The sequence below is a fragment of the Perognathus longimembris genome, chromosome 20 (genome assembly GCF_023159225.1).
Source record: "Perognathus longimembris pacificus isolate PPM17 chromosome 20, ASM2315922v1, whole genome shotgun sequence".
NCBI lineage: Eukaryota > Metazoa > Chordata > Mammalia > Rodentia > Heteromyidae > Perognathus > Perognathus longimembris.
In genome coordinates this window covers 19,861,897-19,885,617 of record NC_063180.1, presented here as the reverse complement: position 1 = coordinate 19,885,617, position 23,721 = coordinate 19,861,897, and the positions used below count along the sequence as shown (strand labels likewise).

General features: G+C 52.6%; 2 protein-coding genes across 3 annotated transcripts; one reads left to right on the top strand and one right to left on the bottom strand.

The window, feature by feature from the left end:
• The first annotated feature begins 3,302 nt into the window (after positions 1 to 3,302).
• On the top strand, positions 3,303 to 15,632 carry Gsk3a (glycogen synthase kinase 3 alpha). Its single transcript, XM_048368774.1, has 11 exons — positions 3,303 to 3,772; positions 5,614 to 5,801; positions 9,030 to 9,113; positions 9,276 to 9,386; positions 11,025 to 11,155; positions 11,247 to 11,353; positions 12,510 to 12,607; positions 12,693 to 12,788; positions 13,147 to 13,333; positions 13,670 to 13,762; positions 14,961 to 15,632. Exons 1-11 carry the CDS (start codon positions 3,490 to 3,492, stop codon positions 15,032 to 15,034), a joined length of 1,452 nt encoding a protein of 483 aa, XP_048224731.1. The 5' UTR covers positions 3,303 to 3,489; the 3' UTR covers positions 15,035 to 15,632.
• Positions 15,633 to 17,594: 1,962 nt separating this feature from the next.
• Znf526 (zinc finger protein 526) lies at positions 17,595 to 22,657 on the bottom strand. Of its 2 annotated transcripts, none has more exons than XM_048368772.1 (3): positions 22,494 to 22,657; positions 19,801 to 19,907; positions 17,595 to 19,711 (listed from the first exon to the last, which is right to left on the bottom strand). In XM_048368772.1, exon 3 carries the CDS (start codon positions 19,692 to 19,694, stop codon positions 17,718 to 17,720), a length of 1,977 nt encoding a protein of 658 aa, XP_048224729.1. In that variant the 5' UTR covers positions 19,695 to 19,711; positions 19,801 to 19,907; positions 22,494 to 22,657; the 3' UTR covers positions 17,595 to 17,717. The 2 variants fall into 2 exon arrangements, with proteins under 2 accessions (XP_048224729.1, XP_048224730.1); XM_048368773.1 differs by lacking the exon at positions 22,494 to 22,657 and adding an exon at positions 20,017 to 20,449.
• Between the last annotated feature and the right edge of the window lie 1,064 nt (positions 22,658 to 23,721).

The window sequence follows — 23,721 nt, the reverse complement described above, 5'->3', positions numbered from 1 at the left end:
GGCCATATTCCCAGCCCATAATGGTCTTTTTTTGGCTCAACTAGGCTACCATTCCCAGCCAGCAAACAAAGGGTCTGGCTTCCCCATCAGTATGGATTGACAGACCTTTAGCACTCAGAAAAGGATCCAGCTGCTAGGACTTTTTAAGATAAGCCATCATGTTCTTAGATCAACTGGATTTTTTCTCCCTGCATTCAAGATGGTTGGATCCAGATCAGGGTTGCAGAACCACAGAATCTCTGAGAGTCAGTCTCCTAACTCTAGACATCCAGAGTGGAAACTTGAGTCTTGAGAGGAGCAAAGTCGGAAGAATTCCGGCTGGGATTACCTGGGGAGATCGGCCAGGCCCTGCAGTGCAGGTGAGTTGCCTGAGGCCCAGTGAGGTGAAGGTTTCCCTAAGGCCAGGCAGCTGTTGGGAGACTAGCAGGCTAGGGGCTTGTTTGACTGGCTTTACCATGAAACCCCACCCTGTGCAACCCTGAGGGAGAAAGAATGTTGACGGGCAACTGCTACCCATTACACACTTAAAAAACTTCAGTTCTTGCCAGCCCAGGGTGGGTGGTCCCAGATGACGCCGTCACTTGGCAGTGAAGGGGAGGATCCTGGGCTGAGGGAACTGGCAGGAAAACGAGGCTCCTGTGGCTTGCTGCGGGCAACTGCTCCCTCTCCTGGGTGATGTAAGCCATTCCCTAGGGTGGGGACCACTGGGCTATTTCGGGAAGTTGGGATGAGGCGTATCTCCTGGCAACAAAGATGAGACTGAGTTGCTGGTGGAGTGATGGAGAAAGGCTGATAAGGCGAATGTCCTGGCTGGCTGGAGGGAAACAGGTACCTGTCTAGTAGTTTCAATACCTTAGCTTTCAAAACACCTCTAATCACATGATTTCCAAATGCTTAGCTCCAGGTCAGACTATACTGCCCAACCAAGCTTGTTGCCCCAGATTCTGGATGTGTGGGATGTTGCAGGTGGCATTTGGCCTTGAAAACCCCAGTGTTTCCCTTAATCTTGAATAATGCATTGAACTCCCATTTGCAAACCTGAAATATTCCTGCAAGATACCTATGATTCTATTTTCTCTGAGGGTCTTGTTTCCATTCAGAAGAAAGTCTTTCACATGAGGACATCTTCCACATTAATTCACCTCACCAGAGATCTCATTCGAACTCATACATGGCCCTCGCCTGCAGCACCGGGGCAGGTCTTTTTGCACAGCCCATCCTGGTGCTTTGCAGCCATCTCTCACCCCATTCAGATCCCTTGAGACCCTCTCAGTCACCAGTAATTTCTCCCAAATTCCCTCAGATTTCTCCACTTGTCCAGATCTTTGTTCTCAGGTGTCTATAATCCATTAAAGACCCTTTCGCCTCTTCAAAGACCCACTTCCCCTGCATTACATTATTAGGCCCTAGTACTCCTCTACGAATGTTCTTATAGCTTATGCACTCCCCCCAAAAAAACAAACAAAAAAACCCCAACTGTATTAGAGATCCTCACATCATCACCCTCAAACTCCTACGGACCCCAGTCCCCTCTTGATGATTGCTCACTGCGCATGCTCTACACTCTCCGGAGGTTAATTAACTGGGTCTCATTCGGCCCCTCTCTAATGTCCTTGAACCTTCTTGTCCCCCTTCTGAGTTTTCTGCGCTTTGAGGCTTGACTCGAAAATTTTACTCTTAAATTCCGAGCTACCGTTAGAGGGCAGCAGCCACCATTTGGTTGGACAACTACAAGTCCCAGAAATACCCGCGGCGTGCTGTGCGGGGAGGGCGGGGTTGTTCACAGGCTTTGCGAGGGAGCGGAAGAACCCGCGCTTTGCACTCTGGGTAATGTAGTCCGAGGAGGCGTCAGTATCAAATCTGTCGCGGTTTTACGTCCGCTGAGTCCTGCAATCAAAAACAAACCGAGCAGACTGAACTCTCTTTAGGTCTTCAGAAAAGCCAGGTCAGTTAGTATGGACACAGTTTCTAATTAAAAGTGAAGTATAGAATTTCCTACCGTCCGTCAAACTGCTGGGACAAACACGCAGGAACTCTGTTTCCCACCATGCTCTGGGGCTGTTATCTTTCCGGGTATTAATAGATAAAATGAGCGCACAAAAAAGCGGAGGCTACTTCTTGCAACCGGCTTATTTCGTTTGGTCTCTCAAAATGGGTGGATGTAACAAAACGAATCAGGAACAGCAACAACAAAAAGCCCTAAAGCTGTCGACAGTACTCTTTAATTCTTTTGGTGCTTATTTTTGCCTCATAATGCTAGGAAAAATGAAAAAAAAAAAGCAGGCTATATGGTGACATTCTGGGGGACTCCACTAGGAACTTGTGTTTCCCAGACACTTTGTTAGAGGGCACTTTCCCCCCACCCCCGGTGTGTGGTCACATGGAATTCAAAGGTACTTAGACCTCTTTTCCCAGGGGTCACAGACCCATTTGGGTTCATGCTGAGGACAGTTCTCGTGGGAACCACCGTTCTTAACCTTTGTCCCACATTCTCCCGGTGGCGCTGCACTCCACCGCCCGGCAAGCTTCCGATTCAGTCCTCACAAAGGGTCAGGATCGGCTTTATACTATTCCCAATATGCTTTGGGCGTCTTGTAAATCCGGCCTCTCCGTCAACCCGGAGGCTGGCTAGAACTTCACTTCCCAGAAGACATTAAAATCTCAGTGGAACAACCTTGGTGTCCACTACAGTTCCCAGCAGGCACTGCGGCTCAGCGTACTAGGCAGGATAACGCGATGCCTACTCCATTTCCTGGTCTGTCTCTAGAATCCTAGTATCTACTGGGGGGGAGGAGGGGGTGTTCAGGACTACATTTGGGACTCCATTTCCCAGCGTGCTTTGGAAACCGCCTTACACCTGCAATGCGGAAGAGGGTGTGGCGCCGACCCCATTTCCCGGTTTGCCTCACGGGCCAAGATCTGCAGGTTGAGTGGCACGGACTCAATTTCCCAGAGTGCATCTGGCTCCGGGAGTCACCCATTGCCAAGAGGCTTAGAGAAGGGACTGGACTTCGTTTCCCGGCGTGCATCAGGCCTACTCAGCTCGGGGATGGCGCGGCTGCGACTTCATTTCTGAGGTACCGCTAGGGGCTCTGTGTTGCTGTCGTGGAGGTGACTCTGTTTTCCAAAATCCTGCAGGGTTTGCCTTCCGCACAGTCGGTTGACAGATTACCCAGGACTCTATTTCCCGACTTGCAGAGCGAACGTCATCTCCTCCCCCTCCCCCACCCCCACATACGCCTGAAGCCTCCGCGGACTCCATTTCCCGACGTACCACGCGGGCCCTCCGTGCGTGTCGAGGGCGGCGACGGCGGCGCGAAGGGCAGGCGGACTGCATCTCCCGGCGTGCCCCGCGGCGGGCGCTGGGCCGGAGCCGGAGCCCGAGCGGCGCGGCCTGGAAGAGGCCGGAGCCCGTGGGAGGCGGCGGCGGCTGCGGCTGAGGCAGCCCGGGCAGCCCGAGCCCCGCGGCCTGGCCCTGCGCTCGGCGCCATGAGCGGCGGCGGGCCTTCGGGAGGCGGCCCTGGGGGCTCGGGCCGGGCGCGGACCAGCTCGTTCGCTGAACCAGGCGGGGGAGGCGGTGGCGGTGGCGGCGGCCCCGGGGGCTCGGCCTCTGGCCCAGGCGGCACCGGCGGCGGAAAGGCGTCAGTCGGGGCTATGGGTGGGGGCGTGGGAGCCTCGAGTTCTGGAGGTGGCCCCAGCAGCAGCGGCGGAGGTGGCAGCGGCGGCCCTGGCGCGGGCACCAGCTTCCCGCCGCCCGGAGTGAAGCTGGGCCGTGAGTACCAGGGGCACCTGTGTGGGATTGTGATCTGGGTTCCCCAAGTCTTTCAAACGCCTTCCCTATTCCCAGATAGGAGTTCGAGGTCACTGTGCCTCCCCCAAACCGGGACCTGACTTCTCTGCCTGCCTGAGAAAGGAGTTCAGTGGTTTACCATCACTTGGAGTTTTAGGATCAGAATTCCTACCACTTAGAAAAACAGGGGTCACAGGTCCCCATTCTTCCGATACTAAGGTCTTGGGTCCTTACGCCTTCAAAACAAGAAATTTGACATTGCCATCCATTACAGAGCAGGATCAGATCAGATGAGTGAGAATCTAGAATTATTGTTCCCTAAGAGACCAAGAGTAGGATTGCCTAAGAAAAGGGGGTGGGGGGATCTGATTTGCTTTCCTTCAGAGGACGGGCATTTGGACTGAGAAGTAAGAATTTGAGGTTACTGTGCCCCCAAGGAGCAGCGCCTGGTTCAAAATACAAGGCCTGACATTACCCACCCAAAATATGCAAAGCTGTACACCTGATTGTGGAAATTAATAGTTACTGCTGCTTAGAAATAAGGATAAATGGACCAAGTTAGTTGTCACTTTTTTTCAAAAACAACAACACCAAAAAACCCATGGCTTTAAAAATAACTCCTATTTAGCAAAAGTAGAATGTGGGTGGGTGGGTCCTAACTCAGTATAGAATATACATCTGAGGCTGTACAACTAATCATTGTGGGGAATGGTGTCATTGGCTCCGAAATGGGGGGAAGGGAACCCAAAAGCTCTAAGGTTATCTTCCTTCAGAAAGAAGGTGTCATTGGCCCCTTGAAGTAGACTTGGTCCATTAGTTTCCCAAAGAAAAGGGGTCACCGTCCTTTGGGAGTAGTACCAAAATTTGCTGCTGTTTGGAGAGCAGGAACTGGAAATTGGAGCTTTTTCCAAAAGCCTTGCTCCTTAGGACAGCAGTTAGGCTTTCCATTCTCAGGGTTGGTGGTGCTCTGGACCACATAGGTTCTGTTCTAAGGCAAAGTATTAGGATAATGGTCACTAGTGCTTGTAGTTGGAAAACACACTGATTTCCATCACCAAGAAATGCTGAACCGGGCTGGGGATATAGCCTAGTGGCAAGAGTGCCTGCCTCGGATACACGAGGCCCTAGGTTCGATTCCCCAGCACCACATATACAGAAAACGGCCAGAAGTGGCGCTGTGGCTCAAGTGGCAGAGTGCTAGCCTTGAGCGGGAAGAAGCCAGGGACAGTGCTCAGGCCCTGAGTCCAAGGCCCAGGACTGGCCAAAAAAAAAAAAAAAAAAAAAAAAAAGAAATGCTGAACCTACCAGGCTTTGAGAATGGCCAACGCTGAACCAGTGAAGGAGTATTTCAGGTGGAATGTCCCTTGAATGACAGTTGGTCGTGCCTACCATACAGAAAAGGCTAGAAGACTTGTGTCCATAGCATATGGACTCAATACCTGAGGATTTGGTTATCTTCCAATGTCACCTGAGGGACCAGTGACTTGCTGCTCCCTAAAAGTGGAAATTAGGGAATTGTTAATTCTTAAGTGACAAGAGGTCTAGGTATCAGTGTTCTCTCATTCGGGAAAAGGGAGAACTTAAATTTGCTTGAGGAAAGCCTTATGTCTCTGGAAGGTGTAAGCTCACAAGAGTTGGGAAAGAAAGAAGCCCCTGTATTTTGCTGTGTTGAGAATCAAGTTTAAGCAGGTGCTCTACCACTGAGCCATACCTCCAACCCCCATGAACTTTTTGCAGTACTTTCCCTCCCTTCCCACAGCCCTGGCAAGGGTGGTGGCCAGTGGGCAAAGGCCAGTGGATTGAGTGTCCTCTTTGTTCCCCAGGTGACAGCGGGAAAGTGACCACAGTGGTGGCTACCTTAGGCCAAGGCCCAGAGCGCACCCAGGAGGTGGCTTACACAGACATCAAAGTGATTGGCAATGGCTCGTTTGGGGTTGTGTACCAGGCACGGCTGGCAGAGACAAGGGAACTGGTGGCCATCAAGAAAGTTCTCCAGGACAAGAGGTTCAAGGTAGCTTTCGGGGAATGGACATGAGGTTTGGGGACTGGGTGTGGCTGGTGGGAGTGCCCAGCAAGAGATCTGGAGCCTGGGGTTTCAGAGGGGACCAAGCAGATGGGAACAAAGGCAAATGTGAATTTTACGGAGAGCCTGAAGCTGACATTTATTGGCCATTTGCTCAGAGTAAGTGTTTGATTGATATATTCTGTTCAATTTGTCTGAAGATTCTCTGGGGGTAGGTAGGTGGTGGTGTTATTCCCATGGTAAGTAAGTAGACATGGAATTGGTATTGTTAGCGTTCCATGCAGTAGTAGAAGCTGGCCTGTTTGCTTCCCAAGTCCTCCACCTCAACCACTTGGTTACAGTTCTTCCAGAGGAGGAAAGGAGATTGGTGAGGCTGGTGCTCTGCCCCAGATGTTTGGCCAAAGCAAGATGGAATCCAGTCTGTCATGATGCTCACTAAAACAGAAAGGGTATCCTTTTCCACCTAAGCAGAGGTGCCCTGTGTGTGAGCTAGCAGAGGCTTGGGGAACTCCTGAGGAGATGGAAATAGAGGAATAATTGGAGTCTGGATATGGGAGGGCATCTCTTAGGCTAGGCCTGGGTCTGGACAGTGAGAACTGTTGGGCCAAAGGAATTCCAGAGTGCCAGCCAGAACTCAACAGAAATGAGGGATCTGAGAGCAGGAAGTCCTGAGGGCCCAGAAGAGAACAGAGAATGGGGAGAATGTTGAGGCATGGATTGGAGGATGTGGATTACAAGCCAGGAGTCTGGGATTTAGGTTATAAGCTAGAGTTCAAAGTCCCAGATGCAACCGGGAGAAGTAGTAATAGTGAGTGGTGGGGCCATAGTGAGTCATATAGCTACTGCTGGTCTTTTGTTGCCTGTGCCAAGTACAGTGGTGGACCTTATGTGGCCAGCTCATCTGATTTTTCAAGAGAAGCTGAGAACTGGCTAAGGGAAATAAGTTGGCTTCTTCACTTCCTGCTTTTTGCCACTTAATTGTTAAGACTCAGACTTATCTGCCTGGGCTCGCTTTGAACTGGGATCCTCAGCTCTCAGCCTCCTGAGTAACTAGGATTCCAGGTGTGAGCCACTAGTGCCCAGCTGTAATTACTTCACCCTTAAAATATTATTGTTGTTGTTATTTCTGGTGCCAGTGCTGGGGCTTGAACTCAGAGTCTGGGTGCTATCGTTAAGGCTTTTTTTTTTTTTTTAGTTCAGGGTTACTGCTCTGCTACTTGAGCTGTAGCTCCACTTCCAGCTTTTTGGTGGTTAATTGGAGATAAGCGTCTCATGGCCTTTCCTGCCCAGGCTGGCTTTGAACCAAGATCCTCAGATCTCAGCCTCCTGAGTAGCTATGATTATAAGCATGAGCTACCAGTGCCTGGCTTTAATTTCACTTTTTCTTTTTTGTTTTTTATTGCCTGTCCTGGGGCTTGGACTCAGGGCCTGAGCACTGTCCCTGACTTCTTTTTGCTCAAGGCTAGCACTCTACCGCTTGAGCAATAGCACCACTTCTGGCTTTTTTCTATGTATGTGGTGCTGAGGAATCAAACCCAGGGCTTCATGTATACAAGGCAAGCACTCTACTGTTAAGGCACATTCCCAGACCCCCCACTTTTATTTTTTGTTTGTTTGTTTGTTTTTGGCCAGTCCTGGGCCTTGGACTCAGGGCCTGAGCACTGTCCCTGGCTTCTTTTTGCTCAAGGTTAGCACTCTGCCACTTGAGCCACAGCGCCACTTCTGGCCGTTTTCTGTATATGTGGTGCTGGGGAATCGAACCCAGGGCCTCATGTATACCAGGCAAGGTCTCTTGCAACTAGGCCATATCCCCAGCCCCCACTTTTTTTTTTTTTTTTTAATTTTTTTTTTTTTTTTTTGGCCAGTCCCGGGCCTTGGACTCAGGGCCTGAGCACTGTCCCTGGCTTCTTCCCGCTCAAGGCTAGCACTCTGCCACTTGAGCCACAGCGCCGCTTCTGGCCGTTTTCTGTATATGTGGTGCTAGGGAATCGAACCTAGGGCCTCGTGTATACGAGGCAGGCACTCTTGCCACTAGGCTATATCCCCAGCCCCCCACTTTTTTTTTTTTTTTTTTTTTTTTGGCCAGTCGTGGGCCTTGGACTCAGGGCCTGAGCACTGTCCCTGGCTTCTTCCCGCTCAAGGCTAGCACTCTGCCACTTGAGCCACAGCGCCGCTTCTGGCCGTTTTCTGTATATGTGGTGCTGGGGAATCGAACCTAGGGCCTCGTGTATCCGAGGCAGGCACTCTTGCCACTAGGCTATATCCCCAGCCCCCCAGCCCCCACTTTTATTTTTTAAATTTTCATTTATTTATTTTATGCTGGTCGTTGGGCTTGAACTCAGGGCCTGGGAGCTTTCCCTGGGAGCTCCTTTGGCTCAAGGCTAGCACTCTACCACTTGAGCCACAGTGCCACTTCCAGCCTTTTCTGAGAAGTTTATTGGAGATAAGAGTCTTGTGGACTTTCTTACCCAGGCTGGCTTTGAACTATGACCCTCAGATCTCAGCCTCCTGAGTAGTTAAGATTACTGGTATGAGTCACTGGTGCCTGTCTCTTAATTTCACTTTTAAATATCAGCAATGAGTTGAAATTGTCTATCATTCCTTCCTTTTATTTTTCTTTTCTGGTTTTATTTTGTGTTGTTGGTTGTGGGGCTTGAACTTGGCCTGGGCATTGTCCCTGAGCCCCTTTGCTCAAGGTTGGTGTTCTCTCACTTTACACCACAGGTTCACTTCTGGTTTTTATTTGGTTAATTGGACATAAGAGTATTATGGCCTTTTTTAGCCCGGGCTGGCTTTGAATCTTGATCCTCAGATCTCAGCCTCTTAAGTAGCTAGGATTATAGGTGTGAGCCACCAATGCCCGATATTTTTCTTTCTTTCTTTTTTGGAATATGAACTTGGCCTTGCACTTGCTAGGCAGGTATTCATTCTATCCCTTGAGCCATGCCTCCAGTCCAAGTTGGAAAACTAAAGCCCAAGTTGAAGAAGACACATCTGTGACCTGGGACTAAATAATCCTTAGGCTTCCAGTTTGTGTGTGTGAGAGGAAGGAAGGGGCTTGGGGGAGAAACAATGGGTGTGGGTGTGGGTGTGCAGGGCTTTGGACTGGGGAACAGCTGCCTGCCCTGCTGGTAGGAATGGGAGGACTAGCAGGCTGCCTGTAGGGGGGAGGCAGAGAGGTGGCTGTTTTGTTGAGACTCTTCCTTTGCCCTCAAGAACCGAGAGCTGCAGATTATGCGGAAGTTGGACCACTGCAATATTGTGAGGCTGCGGTACTTTTTCTACTCCAGTGGGGAGAAGGTGAGACTTTGAGGTGTCCCAGGCATGGGTGTGTGGCTCCCATTTTCCTCCCTGCCTTTACCTCCCACGTCCAGTCCTTACTTACTGTCCCTCACATACCTCCCCGCCCTCCTCCTCACTCTTCCCTCACAAGGCCTCACACCTTTCCCTTGCCATCTACAGAAAGATGAGCTGTACTTAAACCTGGTGCTGGAATATGTGCCTGAGACAGTATACCGGGTGGCCCGCCATTTTACCAAGGCCAAGTTGACCATCCCTATCATCTACGTCAAGGTAGGTAGGCAGGCTATTGGAGCTCTGGAGCCCTGTGGGTTTTTTTTTTTTGTGGGGGCGGTGGTGGTTCTTTACCTTCCTGGTTTCTGTTGGTTTGGGAGGCTCCCTTGCCCTTGTAGTCCCCAGGCAGAGTTTGCCGAACACAGGAAGGCGAAGCCAGGCAAGGGCTGAGTCAGGAAGGCAGATCTGCTAGGGGGTTGTAGGGGCTGCGAGGTGCCTGCTCCCCCAGGAGCCCAGTAGCACTGGTATTGGTGAGATGAACAGGGACCAAAAATGCAGAGACGGAGCTACTGAGGTGAGAATCCAGGCCTTTGGTGCCTGTTTGGGCATGAGCGGGAAGAGCAGTCGACGTCCACACTGCAGAGCCGGTGTGTGTCTTCCTGCACCATCTGCAGCACGTTCCCCTTACCTGGCCCTGGATGTTACAGCTTCTCAGGAGATGTCTAAGAACAAGCCAGTGAATGACAGCAAGGACAAAGGGACAGAATCCATGGCACATGTGGCATTGGGAAGTGGGTGGGTTCATTTGCTAGAGTTTGCTCAAACCCTGCTGCTCCTCGGTGTTTTTTTGTTGTTGTTTTGGCCTGTTCTGGGGGCTTGAACTCAGGGCCTGAGCACTGTCCCTGGCTTCTTTTTGCTCCAGGCTATCCCTCTGCCACTTGAGCCATAGCGCCACTTCTGGCTTTTTCTATATATGTGGTGCTAAGGAATCGAACCCAGGGCTTCATGTATACCAGACAAGCATTCTACTAGGCCATATTCCCAGCCCCTCCTCCTGGTTTTAAGCACTCCTGCACCTACCTGGATGATACTGACACAAGCTCTAGTGTGTACGTGGGGGCTGCTGGGTCTCCCCTCCCAAGAGGGGCATTCTTTGGTTGGGCAGAGCTGTGTGGGGGCTGTCTGTGTATTGGGCCCAGTGCAGAGCCATTCCAGAGGCATAGCTGACGGGGTGGACAAGACTACTATTACAGGAAGCTATGGAAGCAATGGGCTATATCCATAGTAGAGGGGGTTCTAGAAACAGGCAGCTCCCAGTCTAGCTTGGTTCAGGAGTGGGGAGGATCTAGAAATGCTTCTGAGAGAACAGGTACTGGAACAGGAAGCAGCATTGCTGACAGGGTGGGATGAAGGAGGGGAAGGGGTCCCACAAGTTGCCTGTGTGTGGTGAAGCCAGGGGCAGTTAGCACTTGCCAGGCTCTGGTGTGGCCTAGGGGCAGCAGCTGTCTGCTGTCTAGGCACTTGGGTACTAGTGAGGCACTGGCAGGAAACAGCTGGAGAGGGGGCTGGCTCCTGGCTAGTTTGTTTGATGAAAGAGGCTGAGCTCCTTGAGAGTCAGTGGCTTTTGGTAAGGGGGAAGGGACCCAGCTCCCCTGCCTGTCTTACTCTTCAGGTTTCCACTATAGCAGTGGTGGAAGTTGAATGTGGGCCTGGACCAGGGTGAGTGCAGAAGGGCTCAGTGCTCTGACCTGTAGTCCCAGAACCAGAATCCAGTGGTCTGTAAAAACAAAGTCCCTAAAGTTCAAGAACCAGGGACTGTGGGGTGGATGGTAGGTGGAATGGCTGGTAGGGTTCTTCAGGCTGAGGTTGTTCATTGGGCCAGGCTGGGCGCAGTTCAGCTGTCTCCTCTTGCTCCAGGTGTACATGTACCAGCTCTTCCGGAGCTTGGCCTACATCCATTCCCAGGGTGTATGTCACCGTGATATCAAGCCTCAGAACCTGTTAGTGGACCCTGATACTGCTGTCCTTAAGCTCTGCGATTTTGGCAGGTAGGCCTGAACCAGGGCATGCGGAATGGCTGAAGGGGTGAGGGGCCCTGGCCTTTGGTCTGTGCTTACCCTCTCCCATCTCTTCCCTCAGTGCAAAGCAGTTGGTGCGGGGGGAGCCCAATGTGTCCTACATCTGCTCTCGCTACTACCGTGCTCCGGAGCTCATCTTTGGAGCCACCGATTACACCTCATCCATCGGTTCGTGACTGAGGGTGGGCTGGGGGATGGATGACAGTCTTGGTAGGTTTAGAGTTGTGTGCCTTGTGATAAAAGCTTTTTATCTTTCTATTGTTTTGTGTGCCAGTCCTAGGGCTTGAACTCAGGGACTGGGTGTTGTCCCCGTTTTTGTGCTCAAGCTTAGTGCTCTACCATTTGAGCTGCAACTCCACCTCTGGCGTTTTGGTGATTAGAGTTAATAGTGTCACATTTTCCTGCCCCAGCTGGCTTTGAACTGAGATCCTCAGGTCTATCTTGTGAGTAGTGAGGATTATAGGTGGGCTGGCAAAGACTTATCTTTACCTGATTTCCACAAGCTTGGGAGGCTGGTGCTATGGCATCTCATTTTAGATGAGCAGTCAGAGTGATCCAAGGCTGGAAGCCCTGAGTCCACTTGCCCACTATTGCGCTGCTGGGATGGGCAGGGCTTGGTCTTTGAAGGCTGACCTGACTCCAGAGTCCATCTAGCTCTGGAACCTCCCAGTCGGTCCTCTGTTCTCAGGAGGGGAAGGGCTGGTGGTGACGTTGGGGGAAATGGCAGGCAAGGCTTTGCCAACCCAGAGTGTGACCTGCTCCCAGGGCCTGTGTCTTCCTCCATTGGTAAGAGTGACAGTGCCACTGTCCAGGTATGAAAAGAAGCTGAAAGAGTATGAAGTGCAAGATTGAGCTCGAAAGAGATGGGAAGTGCTAGGAACCGGGTGCCCCTTGGATGTGACCTTGTACCTTACAGAGAAGTGAGGGGGAGGCCAGGCTATAGCTCTTCCCCTAGGCAGGGAAGGGGGTGGGAGATAGGGAATAAGGTCAATTCAACCTTCAGCCTTTCTTCCCAGCAGCTGAGAGGACACATTGGTGTCTGCTGGCATTTGGGCCTCTTTGGGTCTGTCCTTTGAGTCTAGAGGCAAAGAAAGTGTTCACTGGGGTCTTGAGCAGAGATGATGGGGCTGGAAGAAAGGCAAATAAAGACACTGTTGAGCTGGGCTCTAGTGTGGGATTATGCATGACCTTGGGTAAGGTGCTTCTTCTATGCCCTGAGAAAATGGGCTGACACCTCAGGATGACCAAGAGGGACAGAGGTGTTTGCAAGGGGATGGGCTTGCAGGCCCTGCGTGCCTAGCCCTGAATGTTGGTTCCCCTGCAGATGTGTGGTCAGCTGGCTGCGTACTGGCCGAGCTCCTTCTTGGGCAGCCCATCTTCCCTGGGGACAGCGGGGTGGACCAGCTGGTGGAAATCATCAAGGTGAGGGCAAGGCTGGAGGGGAAGGGGGGGGGGGGCTGAGGGATAGGGTCTTTGTCTAAGATCCTCCCCCCTTCTGCATCTGTAGGTCCTAGGAACACCAACCCGGGAACAAATCCGAGAGATGAACCCCAACTACACAGAGTTCAAGTTCCCACAGATTAAAGCCCACCCTTGGACAAAGGTAAAGCCTAGCTGGGGACTCAGATAGCATGGCCAAAGGGGCCTGTGGAGGCCAGCTGTCTGGGAGCCCGACTTCATAATCATGGCATGCGAGAGTTTGAAGTTATACAGGGAGCCAGTCAGTAACTTCCTCCAGGTTTAAAAACTTCAGGAATTTTAAAAGTTGAGGATCTATTGGTAAATGGAAGATTGCTATTTTTCTGGCAGGGAAACTGAGGCTCATGGTAAGGTTCATACAATCAAGGGACCTGGATCAGTTGTCCACTTGTTTAGCAGGTGGGTTCTGGTAGGCGGGATGGTGGTGAGGCGCACTGTTGCCAGCATGAGAAAGCTGCTCACCTTCATGACCCTCCCCTCAGGTGTTCAAATCTCGGACACCGCCGGAGGCCATCGCGCTGTGTTCCAGCCTGTTAGAGTATACTCCATCCTCGAGGCTCTCCCCACTCGAGGCCTGTGCCCACAGCTTCTTTGATGAACTGCGGTGTATGGGAACCCAACTCCCCAATAACCGCCCGCTTCCTCCCCTCTTCAACTTCAGTCCTGGTGGTGAGTGCACAGCTTGGCACCTGTGGAGCAGTGCGGCAGTCACAGAGTGATTGATAGAGGAGGGGCTTGGTACTGGCCAGAGGTGGGAGTTGAGCTGATATAGGCAGGCCTAGGGAGTAGGAAGATGCCCCCGCTTCCCCCCCCCCTCCGCAGAGGGCCAAGCTGCCTGGGCAGCACTGTGATCTGCCTTGTGCTAAGCTCTTCCCAGTTTTACACTTATAGTCTCCCTAAAAATGCCCACCAACTGGCCTTACAGCTTGTTTGATTCCCCCGAGTAACTGGGTTTCCAGACGGCCGGCCTGCCATCCCCCTGACTGCATGTTAATTCCTCTCTAGAACTCTCCATCCAGCCGTCTCTCAATGCCATTCTCATCCCTCCTCACTTGAGGTCCCCACCGGGCACTACTGCCCTCACCCCATCCTCACAAGGTAAGTGGGGGCCATTGGCTGAGGGTTAAAGCAGTCCTTCTGATTTTGGGGAGGGAGAATGGGCTGTGTGGTTCAGTCCTGGAATTTTCTTTTTTTTTTTTTCTGGGGCTTGGACTCAGGGCCTGAGCACTGTCCCTGGCTTCCTTTTGCTCAAGGTTAGCACTCTGCCACTTGAGCCACAGCGCCACTTCTGGCTGTTTTCTGTGTATTTGGTGCTAGCGAACTGAACCCAGGGCTTCATGTATATGAGGCAAGCACTCTTGCCACTAGGCCATATCCCCAGCCCCAGTCCTGGAATTTTCTGCAATCATTTTAATCTGTTGACTTTTGGTTTTGGTGCCAGTATCAGAGCTTGAGCTCAAGGCTGGCACTTTACCACATCCCTTCACTTCGGGCTTTTTTTTTTTCCCCTGGAGATTAGAGTCTTACAGACTTTCCTACCTGGGCTGGCTTCAAACCATGATCCTCAGATCTCAGCCTCTTGAGTAGGATTACACAGGTGTGAGCCACTAGCTCTGAGCTTAAACTAAAATCCATTGACATTTTGCTGGCAAATTTTGCAATAGTGTCAGGGCTTGTATTTAAATGCTAACTGCAATACCAAAGAAATGTTTATGCTTGGCCTGACCAATTAAAGAGTTGCCCACATTTGAAAATTGTGCCATTTTGGTTTTTTTTTTTTTTTTTTGGCCAGTCCTGGGTCTTGGACTCAGGGCCTGAGCACTGTCCCTGGCTTCTTCTTGCTCAAGGCTAGCACTCTGCCACTTGAGCCACAGCGCCACTTCTGGCCATTTTTTTCTGTATATGTGGTGCTGGGGAATTGAACCCAGGGCCTCATGTATACGAGGCAAGCACTCTTGCCGCTAGGCTATATCCCCAGCCCCGCCATTTTGGGAAGAAAAAAACAACCAACCACATTCCTATTTCTTTGGGGGAAGAAAATCAGACTGGGCAGCAGCAGTCTGCTCTTCCTCTAGCCAGAAGCTGCGTCCAGCAGCCCAAGCCCCTTCTTGTTTTGTGTGAGCTATTCCGTGGTTAGGCTGGCTCTTCAGCATCTGAGTTTGCAGCCTGGGACCCAAAGCGACAATTTCCAACTTTGATTGCAGTGTTATAGGAAATCCTACTCTTTTGTGGGGTGGGTGGAGTGAATTCTGAAGGCCAAGGCTAATTGTCCACTTTTTCCCTCCCCTTCCTTCAGCTTTAACTGAGACTCAGACCAGCCCAGACTGGCAGTCAGCTGATACTGCACCTGCCCTCAGTAACTCTTCCTGAGGGCCCTACCAATTACCCTTCCACATCCATCTGGGAGCCCCAAGTGGGGCTGGGAAGGGGGGGCCATAGCCCATCAAGCTCCTTCCCCTGCTGGGCCCCTAGACTAGAGGCAGAGGTAAATGAGTCCCTACCCCCACCTCTAGTCCCTCCCTTACCAGCCTCACCTCGGGTGGGCTATTTAAGAGGATTTAAACTGGTTGTGGGGAGGGAAGAGAAGGAAAGAAGGAGGGGGGTTGGGGGCAATGAAGACCTCCTATCCCCATGGTTCCCTCCCTTCCCCCCAGGCATCCACCTCTTTCCCTCCAGTGTCCCTTGTAAATAGACCCAGCCCAGCCCATCTCTCCTTTCCTGGCCCCCTGGGTGTAAATAGATTGTTATAATTTTTTTCTTAAAGAAAACGTCGATTCACACCATCCAACCTGCCCCCTTCGCCTATGGCTGTATCTCCCCTCCTGTCCTCTGCTCCCAAGGCCTCCTCCCTCCTCTCCCCACCCTGGAGGGCCAGGGGAGTAGGGAGAGCCCCTGGTGTCTTAGTTTCCACAGTAAGGTTTGCCTGTGTACAGACCGCCGTTCAATAAATTATTGGCATGAAAACCTGCTTCCTGCTTGGCTCCCTGTTTTCCCCCCCACACCCCTGGGTGAGGAGTGGTTGGGTTGGAGGGTTGCAGGGGTGAGGAATGAGTTGTATCTTAGGTGGGGGAACAGTGGGAGGCCTGAGGTCTGGTCCTGACTCCAGGCCTAACCTGGCCCCTGGGCGCTCCCCTCTGCTCCTTCCCTAAGGAACCTGAGTATGGTAAAAGCCTGCATAGAACCCACCCTGTGACAAGACATATGTCATCCATGGCTAGGGAAGGGGAATGTGCACCCCCAGACTAGAGGGAGGGTTGGGGATTAGTAGGGGTTGAGGCCTTCAATAGAACTTAAATAGAGACAAGAAACCAGCCAAGACCTAGTCACATACAGACTCCCAGTGGGGGGATGCGGATGACCTCACTGTGTGTTGGGAATGTAGAGGGGCACAGCTTGGTTTTCCCCCCCAACTTCTGCCTCTTTTTACTGCCCAGCATGGACCCTGTCCCTGCCTTGCTCAACACCAGCCTGGACTTCACCATTTGTAAAATGCATTCATCACAGATTAGACAAGGGGAAAGACAGATGGTCTTGGCCAGGGATGAACTATGTGGTCACTGAAGGTGTCCTCAACTTCCTCTTACCCCCACAATCCTTGTCTGAACATTTCCCCAGCCTCTCACTGACCCCTGGCAGACCTGACATCCCCCGTACCCCCAGCACACATTATCTTGAACTACTCAGCTTAACTCCCAAGACCTTGTGGCCTCTTTGGACAACCCTAGTCCCAGCAGCATTCATTCTGCTTAGTCTGCTGAAGCATCAGGGTCTACAGGCCTGGTGAGGGGAGCCTGCCCCCCACACTGACCTGCTGTGATCACTGCAAACTCTTAGGGAAGGCCTCCCTCTGAGAAAACTGGGAATCCTGCCCCAAAGACCTTTGATCTTTCAAGTCCCAACTAGGGACACTGGCTTACTTTCCTGCAATTAGGATGAGTTCCTGCAGCCCAGTCCTCATGCAAGTTTCCGATCTCAATCATGACACCTCCACAGTGCAATCCTGGCCTTGAGCCACCTGGTACAATGCCTCTGCCAGCTGTGAGGCCTTGGGCAAGTCTCTGTTCTGTGCTTTCACCTCTACAAAAGGGTGAAATGATGCAACTCAGGCCTGTTGGGATCCTAGAAGCAGGACTAAGTGTGGTGCCTGCCATTGTAAGCAGTCAAATGTTGAGTTATTGCATTTGTGGATAATTAGATATTCTTCAAATATACCAAGGACTCACCCATCTCTTGTGCTTGCTGTCTACCTGGAATGTTTTTTCAACTAGCAGATTGATTCCTATTTCTGAGATCACCTCTGGGCAGTCTCTTGTACTCTTGACCTCCTTCCTACACTGGAGGACTGTCCCTAGTCTGGGAGGAGCCTGCACAAGCCACCACAGCACAGGGGATCCTCAGGTCTGACTCATCTCTGGCCCACAGCACTACCCAGCCTGTGTAGGGAAGGCCTCAGCAAATGCAGGCTGAATGAAGCAATAAGACACCCATCAGAGAGCAAGCTGTCTGTACTTGTGTGTGCTCCTACCAGACCAAGCATGCCTGAGGGCAGAGCTTGTGCCTGGCTCATTCCTGGGTCTCCAGCAACAACACCCAGTCTGGAAGCAGAGTACCCAGGTACTTACAGATTTCCACATGGTAAAAGTTGAGATGGTGGCCAAGAGCCAAGTCCTGGGTGCTCAAAAGTCCAGGGAGGGTGAGGGCTGGGGGGACAAGCAGAGCATCTGAAGAGGTATATGAGTGTGCTCGACACACCCCTGGTGCGTGGTTTGTTACCTTGATGTTGCTGGGCCAGGACGATGTGGTGCAAAGAGCTTTGGCAAACCCCACTTGGCCAGGAAGTAGGGTGACCTGGGACAGATCACATCACATCTCAGCTTCAGTTTCCCTTCAGGCAGAGAAACCTGGCAGGGCTCTTCTGAGGACTTGGTAAAGGAGGCCACCGTGGATGCTGGCACATGATGGGTGCCAGACCAGCTTACCAGAAGGTCCTTTACCCCTTGAATGAGCCTTTGCTCTTACGACCAAACCCTTTCCTCAGGGCTCTTCTGTTGGGTCACACAAAGGCCGTGTCCAACTGCAACAGCCCGCTCGCCTCGCTGGCGCCCAGTGCAGCCTGGCACAGCTGCAGTGTATCTGCCAGTGCCAGGGGCTGGGAAGTCTCAATGATGGCGATGGTCTCTCCGAGCTCCGTGCACATGATCGTCTGCTGTGGCTCGGGGGGCGGCGGTGGGGCAGGAGACGGTGATCTGGGGGGCTGCAGGGACATAGTCCTGGCACGGGCATGGACCCGCTGATGCAGTCGCAGGCCCGCCATGGCACGGAACCAGCGGCCGCAGGTCCCGCAGTAGTAGGGGCTCTTGTTGTAGAGACCCGTGATTGGGAGACGGGGGGCGCGGGCGAAGGCCACGGGCCGCAGGTGCAGCCGCCGGTGCTGCTGCAGGTTGGAGCTCTGGGTGAAGCGCTTGCCACAGTCCAGGCACTGGTAGGGACGCACACCGGTATGGGTCAGCTGGTGGCGGCTGAGGTTGGCCAGGGAGGCGAAGGTCTTGCCACATGAGTGGCACTGGAAAGGCCTCTCGCCTGTGTGCGTCCGCAGGTGGTTACGTACGTGCACCAGCTTCTTGAAGCCCTTGCCACAGACGCCGCAGCGGTGTCGTCGTTCGGGGGGCCCGTGGACAGCTCGCCGGTGCCGGGAGAGCCGAGAGGCGGAGGCAAAGGACTTGGAGCACTGCGGGCAGGGCAGCTGGGCGGTGGGGGGCGGGGCCGGGGGTGGGGCCGGGGGCGTGGTCTCAGCGGGCCCCGGGGAGATGCTTGACGGCGCAGTAGGGGTCCCGCTTTTCCCTGCGTGGGTCCGCCGGTGGTACAGGAACTTAGTCATGTTGCTGAACGTCTTGCCACAGCGGCAGCGGTGCAGTGGGTTGGCGGTGTGAACCCGCCGGTGGGCCACCAGGGTGAGCTCCGTGCCAAAGCCGCGGCCACAGTCCACACAGAGGTAGCGGGCCTCCCCACGGTGCAGCCGCTGGTGCTGCTCCAGCGACGCTGCCTTCTTGAACACCTTGGAGCAGGTGGTACACTCGTGCGTGCCCCCCACGTGGGCCCGCCCGTGGGCCAGCAGCCGGTTTGCGGAGCTGAAGCTGCGCTGGCACTGGCTGCAGTGGAAGGGGTGGCTGGCGGATGTCGGCCCACGTGACACCCGCCGGTGTCGCCGCCTTGCCCCTGATGTGGGACAGCGCTGGGGACAGTCCTCACAGCTCTGAGCCCGGCAATCTGTGGACCTGTCACCAATGCCCGTGGGGTCATCAGCAAGCTCCTCCTCGTCTTCTGTCTCTTCCTCCTCCTCCTCTTCTTCCTCCTCTAACCCATTGCGTTCTTCTTTCTCCAGAGAGTCGAAGTGGGTGCCCTGATGCTCTAAGAAGTCCTCAGGGGTGGCACAGAGGGTGGAACATTCAGGACACTCATAGGGCTCCATCTTGACAGCTGGTGGTAGAGGTGGGGGAGGCAAAGGAGGTGGCACTGGTGGTTCGGTGGTGGGAGCCGCAAGGTGGTGAGCCTTTCGGTGAGCCACCCACAGCTCCGGTGAGGGGAAGAGCTCCTGGCAGTCCCCGCACTGGTATTGGATCTGGCTTGCAGACTCCTGGAGGTGGGCATCCTGGTGGGCCAGGAGCTCGCTGGGGGACAGGATGAGCTGGCTGCACTCTCCACATTGGAAAGGCCCCTCCTCGTTGGCTGGCACCAGCTCAGGCTCCAGGCTGACGTCCTGCGTGGTCAGTGCCTCCTCCTCTGACACAGTGGCCACGTGCTGCTCCTGGTGAGAGAGGACTTCCTCCAGGGTGTTGTACAGGCTGCCACATTCGGAGCACATGAACTGGTGGTGCTGGAAGAAGAGGGACGAGGCAAGGGCCTCCCCAGGGGTCATCTCTGTGACCTCTGTGGCAATCTCTGCCAGCTCCCCTGACAGAGATGTTGACATCTCCACAGCCCCTTGTGATGGCGTCAGCATCTCAGCCACCTCAGCCACCACCTCAGCCATCTCCGGGAAGGCAGTGCCTGGAGAAAGAGGCAGGGACCAGGGAAACATCAGCACTGAGGGAAGGTGGGGGCTCTCAAGGCGTTCCCTTGCTTACCATATTACTTACCGGTCTCTGTCAACCACCACACCAAATCTTAGTCCAAAGTATCTGCTGCCTCAAGCTTCCAGGATCCCATGTCTCTGAGTGTCAACACAGCCACAGCTACCAGGCATCTGCAGGAGACAGCACTCAGAAGCCTGGCCTCTCCTGCTGCTCTCCTCTCCCACAGGCCCAGTCACTCTCTCTGCTGTGAATACATTGTATTTCTTCCGGTCTCACCACCTTTGCCTGTGCAGTGCAGTTTCCTCTTTGTGCAACTGCCTCTCAGCAGTGTTGAAGGCCCTGGAACCAGACTTCCCTCATCCTGCATCTGAGCTTCATTGCTCACATATGTGCTCTATCTGAAATTGTTCCCACAGGTGGAGCATGGGATTGAAAAGTAGGGCTGATTACAAAGCCCCCAAGTATTTGATAAAGGTTATTAGCAAGAGCCATTGCCTGAAGTTCTCCAAAAGTTGAGATTTAGGTTCCTGGTTGCCATTAGGAGCGGGAGGCATTCCAATGGAGGAGTGCCCAGGTCCTGATTAGAACAGTTCTGGGAACTACTGCAAGCCTAGGTTTGTGGCTCTGATCTTTGATACTGTTTTTAGCTCTCCCTAGTTTTCTTCTCTTTTTAGTGTGCCAGTATTTGGGCTTGAACTCAGGGCATGGGCACTGTCCCTGAGCTTTTTCTTTTTGCTCAAGGCTGGCTTTCTATCACTTGAGCCACAGTTCTATTTCTGGCTTTTCGGTGGCTAAGTGGAGTTAAGAATTTCATGAGGGGCTGGGAATGTGGCCTAGTGGCAAGAGTGCTTGCCTTGTATACATGAAGCCCTAGGTTCGATTCCTCAGCACCACATATAGAGAAAAGGCCAGAAGTGGCACTGTGGCTCAAGTTGGCAGAGTGCTGGCCTTGAGCAAAAAGAAGCCAGGGACAGGTCTCAGGCCCTGAGTTCAAGCCCCAGGACTGGCAAAAAAAAAAAAAAAAAAAAAAAGAATTTCATGAGGGCTGGGAATGTGGCTTAGCAGTAGAGTGCTTGCCTAGCATGCATGAAGCCCTGGGTTCAATTTCTCAGCACCACATAAACAGAAAAAGCTCGAAGTGGCTGTGGCTCAAGTGGTAGAGTGCTAGCCTTGAGCAAAAGGAAGCCAGGGACAGCCCTTAGGCCCTGAGTTCAAGGCCAAGGACTGGCAAAAACAAACAAGCAAAAGAATTCCATGAAGTGGAACTGTGGCTTAAAGTGGTAGAATGCTAGCCCTGAGTGAAAGAGCTCAGAGAAAACCACCCAGGCCCTGAGTTCACACCCTATGGCCAACAAAAAAAATGTAGCTCACTAACATGCCTTTCTGGGTCACTGTGACAATTAAGTGAGATAAGTTATTTTAAAATACTTTGTATATAATGAAATACTAAAAATATATTTGCTGGGCTGAGAATGTGGCTTGGTGGTAGAGTGCTTGCCTAGCTTGCTTGAAGCCCTGGGTTCAATTCCTCAGTACCACAGAAACAGGCCCAGGCCCAGGCCCTAGACTGGTTAAAAAAAAAAAAAGAAAGAAAAGAAAAAGAATTTCATGGATGGATTTTCCTGCTCAGGCTCACTTCAAACCATGCTCCTCAGATCTCAGCCTCCTGAGTAGGTGGGATTACTGGCCAGAACCATCAGTGCCCAGAGTTTTTTTCTGTTGTTGTTGTTTTGTATTTTGCCAGTCCTGGGGCTTGAACTCAGGGCTTGAGCACTGTCCCTGGCTTCTTTTTGCTCAAGGCTAGCACTCTACCACTAGAGCCACAGCGCCACTTCTGGCTTTTTCTATATATATGGTGCTGAGGAATAGAACCCAGGGCTTCATGCGTAAGAGGCGAGAACTTTACCACTAGGCTATATTCCCAGCCCCTTTTTTGTTTTTATAACCACTTTTGAATCTCATCTGTTAGGGCTAGAGACACGTGTTTAGTTTATCATCCTGTATATAGGAGTTGTTCATATACAGTTCCCAGAAGGCAGAGATTTTAGCCTGTTTCATTACTGACATTTCCAGTGCCAAGAATCATGACCAGTGCACAATTCCATACAGGATCTTTCTTGGTTTGACTAGTCAACCAGTGAGGGTATGTATGTGTGTGTGAGTGTAGAGTTCCAATTTTCCTATTTTTCAGCCCCACTCAGAACTGAGAATTCCTCTAGGGCTAAGGTTTAGAGCCTGCTGCAAAGCTTGCACAAAATACTCCCCGCCCTCCATAAATGTCTCTCTCTTGGAAGGTGGCCCTGGGATCCAAAATTTGTACTTTTCCTCATTTTACATTTCTCATTCCCAAATCCTAAATTATGAGCCTCTAGAGGGATAGAATGGGGGAGGGGCGATTTTCCATACTAAGTATTTCCAGGTAAAAGAACCTATCAGGAGGCCTGAAAGTTTCAACTTTCCCACTGCACAACCCCTCTTCTTCTTCCAGACACTTCTCCCCGGCTGCCCGATCGGGTCCCTGCTGGGGAAGCGGGGGCCAGCTGGGGTCCTGCACGCCCCAGGAGCTCCACCGAGCCTCCCCACCCCACCCAGGGGACACAGGAAACACCACCCTCCTTCCACCCTCCCGGGCTCCTGCCCTGAGCGCAGGCCCCAAAGCTCTTCGATCCCCTCGTACCTCCCTTGCTTTCCCCTTCTGCCCTGCTCCACACGCCCAGCGCCCTTTTTCTCACCCGCCCCACGGCGCCTGCACCCACCTCTCCGATCTCCAACAACCCTGGCCGCTCTCTTGACACAGACCCTCCGCTCCCGGGCGTGTAGGACCCCTTACTATCCACGCCTCCCATTGGGCGGCGCCCTCACTCGTAACAGCCAATCAGAGCCGGCAGCGCAGGGCACGCGCCCTCGCGCCTGCGTGTTGACGCTCAGGCGGGGCTCCGCGAGTTTCTCCACGCACACGTCTGCGCCCCTGTGGGCGGGCCCTGGGGCGAGGAGACGCGCACGCGCAGTTCTCCCTGGCTGCTGTTTTCCGGCCGAGTTTGAAAGTTCAGTGAAGTGGGTGCCCTGACAGAGCGAGGGTCCCTAGAGGGACGCTGGCCGCCCTGACATAGATGTCATTTCTTTCCTTTTTATTCTCTCCCCGCCCCAGCTAATCTTTTTTTCCTTTATTACTCTCCTCTCCCCCTTCCTAGTACATTTTCCCTAGGTTTCATCGTTCTATTTTCGTACTTGTCGATAATGTATCTCAATACTATCTACCCTGAAGTGTTATTTCATAGCAGAAGAGACTAAGTATCTCTACGAGCACAACTTCGAAGCCAGGCATACTTGAGATACTTTCTTTACCAGTCTCAGTTTTGCTCATAAGTAAAGTGAGCTTTAAGCATGTCCATCTCAAAAGCTGTGGAAGGGACTGGATATTACTCTACTCAAGGCGTTCGTTATACTGGATGGCCACTAGATGTTCACATTTAACAGGCATAACCCTTCCCAGTTAAGAATGTTTCTCCCTCCTCCCCCCTGCCCCTTCCTCCTCCCTTCTTCTTCTCCCCCTCTCCTTCCCCCCCCTCCCCCTCCTCCCCCTCCTCCCCCCTCCGCCCCCCCCCCTCTTCCTCCTCTTTTTTTTTTTTTTTTTCCTTCCTGGTACTGAGGCTTGAACTCAGGGCCTGGGCTCTTCTGTTGCTCAAGGCTAGAGCTCTAACACTGGGCCACAGCTCCACTTCCGGTTTTCTGTTGGCTCATTGGAGATGAGAGTCTCACGGACTTTCTTCCCCCGCTGGCTTTGAACCGTGACCCTCAGATCTCAGCCTCCTGAGATCTAGGATGACAGCTGTGAGTCGCCAGGCTGTAGTCATTCACAGGGCTGTTCCCACTGTGTCTAGTCCATCGCTATGCTTCCAGAGGGGACCCTTGCTATCGATCTATTGCACAGATGGAGAAACTGAGGTTCAGAGAAAGACTTTTCCGAGGTCATCGCTGCCACCC